The following is an 8028-nucleotide window of genomic DNA, read 5'->3' on the forward strand; positions in this document are numbered from 1 at the left end:
GGGAGCTGGGAGGCCGCGGAAGGCCCGGTGCTGCTGCCGGTTCCGATCGATGCTCGTGGAGGAAACTCCACCGGAGGTTTCCCTTCCCGTCCTCGGCGCAGCCCCTTCCCGCAGCTCTGCCGCCCCCCCGCCCTGCTTTGCATAACGCGCCTCGCCTGCCGCTTGCTTATTTAGTGCCCTCTGCTCCTTGTCCGCGACAGATATCAACCTTAACTCTCCCAACAAAGGTCTGCTGGCGGATGCCATGACAGATGTTCCCGTGGATAACGCGGCCCGGGGCGCTGCGCCCGAGGGATTGACTCTGGCCGAGGAGGAGGAGCTGAGAGCCGAGCTCGCCAAGGTAAGGGGGGCTCGGTTTGGCAGCGTGTGCCTTGGTTGTGTTCTGCTGGGAAGGAACAAAGGGGAGCCACAGGGGTAGGACTGGGTTTTTTGTTGCTGGGGTTTGTTTTTTAGGTTTTTAATTTTGCAGTGCTACCTTTGGGTCTCTCAGCTAATTGTTAAAGTGCACAAAGCTGGCAGATACTTCAAACACTGCGGTGTGTTGTTTGCTCTTTCCCAGAACAGCCTAATTTAGAGCTCTAAGGAAATAAGTGGCTTTTGATGCCATGAGCTCAGTATAGGATTTTAGCTCCATGTGAAGCGAGAAAACACTTCAGGCAAATGCTAAGCAAAAGAAAGCCATTTTTCCTTAGGAAACTGAAACATTGGAGCACTTAATGTGCTTTTCTTCCTACCTTTTTCTCTTAAATATTTTTTACACTCTACAGACAACTGTTTTTGGTGCCCATATGCTTTCGAAGAGCTGAGGGTCTGTAATGTAACATCCTAAGGTTTGAGCACCTTCTGGGGTTTAAAGGTCAGGTTATCATTTCTGTCTGAAACGTGGCTGAAGGTAATTGCAGCTGCTTCTCTGTTGTCCTTTCCTTCATGTGAGAATCTTGTGGTGATTCTTTGACTTGCAGGTTTTGGCAGGGGAGGACTTTGCTGCTCTAGGTGGTCACGCAGGGCTTGCTGAGCTGCAGCTAAGGTAGAAATGAACCCACTCTGCCTGGAAACAGCTCCAGAGTGCTTTGAAAGTGTTGTAAGAAAGATCTCTGAGGAAAAACTCTTTGCTTTAATGACATCAGAGGAAAAGAATCATAAGATAAAATATTAGGTAATGAGGTTTTGCAACTGAATCATGTTTACTGTTGAAATTACAATACAAGGAATGGGTTCTGTTCACCTCAGTGTCACTAAGTCACCAGTTCAGTGACTTGTATGGAGGTGGAGTCTGAATGGCCTCCCATCCCAACACATGGGATGTATGTTGAGTTGAATAATTCTTTACCTGATGTTCTTCCCAATTGTTAAAAGTAATGTTAATGAAATGTTGCTAGTTTCGAGGGAGGTAAAAACTTGTTTTACTTTACGGTTTTTAACTAAACTGTGATTTAACACAAACCTCTGCCTCTCTCTAAGGTTGAAGAAGAAATTGGTACTCTCAGGCAAGTTCTGGCTGCCAAAGAGAGGCACTGTGGAGAGCTGAAGAGGAAGCTGGGTCTGACTCCCTTGGATGGGCTGAAGCAAAACCTGTCCAAAAGCTGGCACGATGTCCAAGTTTCCAACGCGTGAGTATTGCTTGTGATGCAGCTGTGTTTAACTAGGACTCTGTGTGACACTTCCCAGCACGGTATTCCAGAGCTCTTTGGAGTGGCTGGAGGTTTTTCCTCTGATGGATTTATAGAGTAAAAGACACTTAAAAAAAAATTATGTCTGTGTAAACTGGACTTTCATGTCTGTGATCCAGATAAATTGTTGCTCGATGCTCTTTCCTGTGGTGTTAGAGATCTGGATCACACTTACTGGTTCAGTTTGCCTATTTCTGCCTGCTCTTTGAGGCACAGGCAGCTCCTACCTTGTTCTGAACTCAGGCTCAAAGAGAAGTGCAAGCAGTTTCACAGCTTGTGCCAGTTCAGAAGCATTCCCTGGGTTGTATAGCCTGCACCTCCTAGGAGAAAAATCTGTGGTATTAGTGTGCTTCACCAGAGTCATCTTGTCCTAAATATGTGAAGTGAGACTGACTGTTCCTGAACAGGCATTAAGGGTATGGTCACTGCTGTGCTCGACAGTGCCAAAAGGAGGGTCCATGAGGTAAGTTTGTCCCTGCACTGGGTGTCAGGGACTCTGGGTGCCCATAGAGGCATCGTTCAGGCTAAAAAGTCTCCTGTAACTTAACTGGGGTTTGGAGTTATTGACAGCAATACTGCAGAGCAGATAATTGAGCTGTTCACTTGCTGTTTGTTCTTTCCCTTTTCCTTATCTTCCCTCCTCTGTCCCTGCCCCATTTCTGTTATTCCTTTGTCACTGGAATCTGTGTCATTGTCTTCTAAAAAATGAATATTAAAGTTATATTCATTAACACTTTCTGTTTCTAGTTATGTGAAAACATCTGAGAAACTTGGAGAGTGGAATGACAAAGTGACACAGTCTGACTTGTGAGTGCCTCGGGCTCCTCAGCATCACCTCCTTGTTCCTTGCTGCCTTCCCCGATTTGTGCTGCTCCTTGTTCTCCCAGGCATCAGAGCTTGCTTGGGAGCTGGAGGCATGGTGAAGCAGGGTTGTTACTTCCAGGATGTCTGGCTTCTAGCTATAAACATCCCTCAGTTGCAGAGGAGATGAGTAAATGTTACTGCCATCATCTCTGTCATGGTCTTGCTATTGCAGAAGAAAAATTCCAATCAGTTACCAGACCACAATTTATATATAAAAGAAGGAGGGGACAAAAACTTAACCACAATTTCCCTTCAGCTGGTAATTGGAGATTAGTCTGTTGTTATCAGGTGTCTTATTAGTAAACCTCTGTCTTTACTCTGAAACTATTTCTCTTCTCATCAGGAATGTGGTAGGAGTCAGTTTGGCTGTTGCCTTTCTGTATGGCCACCTGGGAGAGAAGTGGCCATACAGGTGCTTCCCTGTAGCTGGAATTAGGGGCTGGGGAGCTGGCCGTGTGTTCATGAGCTTCTGAGCCTGCTGCATTGATGTGTGACCCTTTTGCCAGTGTCAGCACTAGAAAGCCATGAATTTTAATCTTTGCTGTGTATCCGAGCAGGTGACAAATGCAGACAAAGAGCATCTGGCTCTTTTGCTTCTGGAATGTATTCTTTAATTATATTAGACCTCCATTGATGGTAGACACGAATCATTGATTCCTGCTACATAGCTGAACCTCAGGAGCCCTTGAGTGTTTTCTGTGCCGAAGTTTCTCTCCCTTTGTCTTGTGTTGAAGGAGATAATTTAGCTAAGAGGAAGATGTGGATTGGGATCATCACATCATTAGGCAAGGTGGCACTGATCTAATTGGGGCAAATGAATTCTGGGTGATAAGTCCCCTCCTTTGAGAACCTGTGTGCTGTCTGAAGTGGGAGCAGCCACCTTCTGTAGTGTGTGTTTTCTGTACCTCCAGTGTTAGTTCTCACAACCCCTAAGGTACTGTTTTTTTGCAGAGTTGTGTAGAGAAACATGATTTCTAAAGATCAGAAAAACAAAAGTTTATTGTTTGTCTGGTTCATGCTGTATTGGTAAACTACAGCTTTGGGTGTGGCAATCTGATTTTTTTTGGCCTTAAGCTCAGTTCACTGCTCTGTGCTTTTGCTACAGACCAGCAAGAGAAGATGTAGGAAGGGAGCAGAAGATGCAAAGTCTTTCATTTCTTGACACCTTTTAAACTGCAGGCTTTGTTTCTTTGTGCTCAGGGTTTGAACACGCTTAAACAAAAGAAACTGGGGCTTAGGTGTCTCCCTGCATCTCAAACAGCTCTTTTCCTTTTGGCTGTACCAAAGAGGCTGAAGCTGTTGTCAGAGAAAGCCTCTGATACTGTAAGTGTAAAGAGTCAATAGTAATGTGTAAAGTGTCAGAAGAAGCATCTGTAGTGAATCTTGGAGCTGTCTCTAACCTCAGTTGTGTTTGTAGATATCTTTCAGCCAGCAGCACACTGGAGGACTGGAATGAAAAATTAACTCAATCAGAAGCGTGAGTGTCTTAACCTTCAGCCTTAACAAATGCTTTCTTCTGACAGCTTGCTGCCACTAATTGTGCTGTGCCCCTGCTCCCCGTCCTCTGCTTTCACTAGATCTACTTGGACATTTATCTTTCTTAGCTTTTACTTTTTTAACCCAATAAATGCCTCTGCTGGGAGAGGGATCTTTTCCTCAGGTCAGTATCCAAGTGATTCTCTGTAAATGCCTGCCTGCTCTCAGGAGCTGACTGAAACCCCTGGGTAGCTGAGACCTGTGTGCTGCACATTACACCTTTAGCTGAGAAGTGTAATAGCCAGACTGACTTTCTTGTTACCCCAACATGCTCTGCAGGGAGCAGGAGCTTTCCTTTCTGCTGTGGTACCTGATGAAAATAGAGCTGGGCAGCTTCCTGTCACATTGGGGCCACAAATAGACTCAAACAGCTTAAACCTCACAGCTGTTCTACTCCAGTTGTTTAATGCAAATCTCCCTTAGATGTGCTTTTACTAAATGCCTGAAATTAAATTCTCTTCTGGACTAAATTATGGAAGGATTTTATGGAAGTTGGCCTTTGTCCTTCTCACTGCGCCTTTCCCACAGTATGTAGGGCAATCCCTTACAGTGCTGCAGTGGGAGCAGGTAGATTGTGTCGTTGTTTTCAGAGCTGATTTCAACTGTGGGAAGGTAGGTCTTAGGTGTGAGCCAGCTTTCCTGTTCTCTGGAGTGGGTATGTGATGCAGTCCTTGGAGCTGGCTGGTTATCAGCAGCATGTGTGAATGCACGGTTTTCTTCATAACAGGGGTGAAAGAGGAGCAGAGATAAAATGTAGGAGTAGCAGATAAAACTTTGAAGTATGCAGGTCTACTTTCAACTGTGTTCTCTAGATTAAGAAGCTGTAAACTGTCACTATTTCACTTGCTAAATAGAGTGACCTTGGTTTTTGTGCTTGCTGACAGTGACTGACTCCAGTGGTGTTTAATCAGAGTCCCTCCCTGGGTGTGCCTGCTAGAGTAGAAAACTTCTGGTTCTGTCTGTTTCCTTGTACTTCATAAGCACCAGAAATGTGGCGGAAATGTGCTTTTTATGGAGCACTTAGGGCCTGAAGAGCTGTGGCACCTTAGCTTTCCTGCTTGCTTTGGCACTGGACAGAGTGACAGTTGGTGCTGGCAAGGTCGAGACTGATTGAAATAGAGATGTGAGGGGCATTGAAAGATTCCAGCAACGTTTCAGAAATCAATCAGAATTTCTACTTCTCTCTCTTAAGTTCAGTGAGTGCAAAGAGGCAAGTTCAAGAAGTCCAAGGGTGAGGTTTTGGGTTTTTTTAATGCAAATGCATTGTCTTTTCTGTTTCAGAGCTGCTCTGCTCCCTAGCTAACAAGGCTCTTGAGTGAATTGGGAGTGGACCTGACTCCTGACCTTATGGTGCTTTTGTGTGCTGTGGAATTTCCTGGTGTTTGCCATTCCTGGCCACAGACTTTCCCTCTGCAAGCAATACATAAACAGGGCAGAACCCACCCCAGTCTGTTCCTAGATCCACTTTCACTGTAACCAGAGTGTGAGGTGACTGACACGGTTTGTGTCTTTAGCCAGACAGCTCAAATGGTGATTGCTGGATAAAAGCAAGTGAGTGGAAGCTGGTGTTAATGGATAAAGGAGGATTTGAGGGTGCAGATTTCACTCCTTCCTGTCAGGGTTTATAGGAGAGAGATGCAGTGAAATGTTGGAATACCACAGGATGAACAGCACAGGGCAGAGATCATCTCTGTGGCTTCTGCTGCAGCCAATTGCCTGTGAGTAAAGTGGGGTATTAGCCAGAGCTTATATTTATTACTCTCAGATTTGGATTATTCCATTGTGCTTTGTGCTGGGGCTAAGGGAAGAAAGCAAGTGCTTGTGAATTTACATGGAAAACCAGGCTGTGGCACTTGCAGGAGAAGAGTTGCAACTTCTAGGTCAGGGCTGGGTGTAGTTAAGTTGCTTTAAAGTCTTGTATAAGCTGATCCCTGGCTGTCACAGCTGTAGCTCCACATGTGTGTCTGGTGGCAGTTCTGGGTTACAGAGCTGCTCATCTCCCTGTGCTTGCCTGGCTCTGCCTCCTGCCTGGCAGCAGTGAGGTGTGTATGTGTGTGTGGGAGCTGTGGGTGCAGGGCTGGGCTGGCCATCTGATCCAGCTGCTGCTTTTTTGTGCTTCCAAGTTTATATTTAATCCAGATCGTTCCCTTGATCTAGATTGCTGTGCCAGCACAAGCAGTTGTGCTGGAGGAAGGAGCACACTCAGGCAGAAGCAGCAGCACCTGAGTGCTTGTTCTTCAGTTACAGTAAAAATTCTCCTGTCAGGTGTGGAAAACACAACTGGAAAATCTCTGGCCTTTATCTGCTGAAGCTGGGCATAATACCTGGAATTTTGCAGTGTGAATGGCATGATGGTGTCCTTTGAGGCTGTAAACCATTCTTCAGTGCTGAGCTCTGAGTGCCAAGCAGACCTAGAGTCAGCACTGCATACTTTGGTGAGCACGAGGTTTTCGATATTTGTTAGGCAGCTGTAAATCAAATCCCATGACAGGGCTCAGCCAGGGAGGAGCCTGGCTGCTGAAGGCAGGGATTGAGATCCTCCTCAAGCACCGTGGTTGCACTAGGAAGGCAATCCCTGTGTGAGATCAAGCAGCCTTGGTGCTGATCAGTTCACTCCTAAATTGTGCTGAGGTGCAGAAGATTGTGCTGTGCAGAGGCAACGTTGAGGCCTTGCTGTTGGGGCACACTCAGGTTTTTCTGGAACTGTTGACTTCAAGAAGAATTGGTCTGAAAAATGTGTAGGTTATAGAGAATTTTCTTTCAGGAGCAAGAAGAGAGAAGGAAAAACTGATGCAGTTTCCCCTGTTCTGCCTAAGTCTTGTGTATATTCATGATTCAGAAATACTTGGCTGTGGTATTAAAAAAAAATACTGAACAAACCAACATGTTGTAATTGGAATTGCTCAAGTCCAGTTGGGTGCTGTGGTGCTGTCCATGCACTTCTGCCTAGAGAGAAGGAGATGTGAGTAAGTCATCTGTCACCATGGTGTTTGTAGCCAGGGGAGCTCAGGCATGAGAGAACATTAGGCTGTTTATAATGCCCTTCTCCTAAATGTCCTCACCAGGCAAAAAAATAATCTCAAGCTGAAATACTTGGAATAAGAAAAGCTTAAAATATTGAACTTGTTTTTAGCCTGAGTCTTTTCTTTGTAGTCTGAAGAATAACATAAATCTAGATGTTAATCATCAACTGTAGAATAGTTCAGAGAGAACGAATTAATGAAAGTGACACAAAGAATCTTTGTTCTTGAGATTAGTCTCATCTGAAGGAAACAAAGATTCTCAAGTGCTTCCAGCTCAGGTAGAAATTCAAATAATCAGCTGACAAATAAAAGCTGACTTCTTACCTATTGTGGTTAATGGTAACTGATAGGAAACTTCTCTACCAGTTTATTTCTAAGCTGCTGCTGTAGAGCTAATGCCAATTCCTGCATTTCTTTTCTGTTTGGTGATGATGGTCTTGCTTCTTGCCTCTTTCCTCCAAAACATAACACCACAACAAATGCTATGGCTTCCTCAAGGCTGCAAGGATAGTATGGAATGGGTTCCTGGATTTATTTTCTCCAGGACACCAAAAGATGGTTGCAGAGCGATTAGGCTACAGTGCTGTGGTGTTAGACCTTCCATGTGGAAAATTGGTTTTGCTTTGGTTTTTAGCAGATGTTTGTTAGATTTAAGAACATATGATCAAAACTGTAAGGTGAGTGTATGGAAAGGTTAATCCTATACTTCCTGCTTTTGTAAAACTTCAAATATTTGAATATATGCAAATCTGGAAGTGGCTCTTTCAGTGAAGTCAGTGCAGCTCACTAACCCAGCTTCTTTTCTTTAATATGGGGTCCTTTTTCAAAATGGGGGGGACACTTTTGGATCCAACCTGTTAGTTCAATTTATGATTTTTTTCCATGTAGTTATAAGAAGACCCAGGAAACCCTTTCCCAGGCGGGACAGAAGACTT

At 44.8% G+C, this 8028-nt stretch overlaps 1 protein-coding gene across 1 annotated transcript in view; it reads left to right on the top strand.

Moving 5' to 3' along the window:
• Positions 1-148: 148 nt before the first annotated feature.
• Positions 149-8028, top strand: part of TPD52L2 (tumor protein D52 like 2) — a gene marked incomplete at its 5' end in the record, with an annotated part of 15416 nt that continues 7536 nt past the window's right edge. The window contains 5 exon segments of the mRNA XM_008634427.2: positions 149-340; positions 1462-1610; positions 2418-2477; positions 7982-8025; position 8028. The exon segment at position 8028 is cut by the window's right edge and continues 48 nt beyond it. Coding sequence (XP_008632649.2) covers positions 149-340; positions 1462-1610; positions 2418-2477; positions 7982-8025; position 8028 — 446 coding nt within the window.

This window comes from Corvus brachyrhynchos, unplaced genomic scaffold, assembly GCF_000691975.1.
Source record: "Corvus brachyrhynchos isolate BGI_N302 unplaced genomic scaffold, ASM69197v1 scaffold10, whole genome shotgun sequence".
In the NCBI taxonomy this organism is placed as follows: domain Eukaryota; kingdom Metazoa; phylum Chordata; class Aves; order Passeriformes; family Corvidae; genus Corvus; species Corvus brachyrhynchos.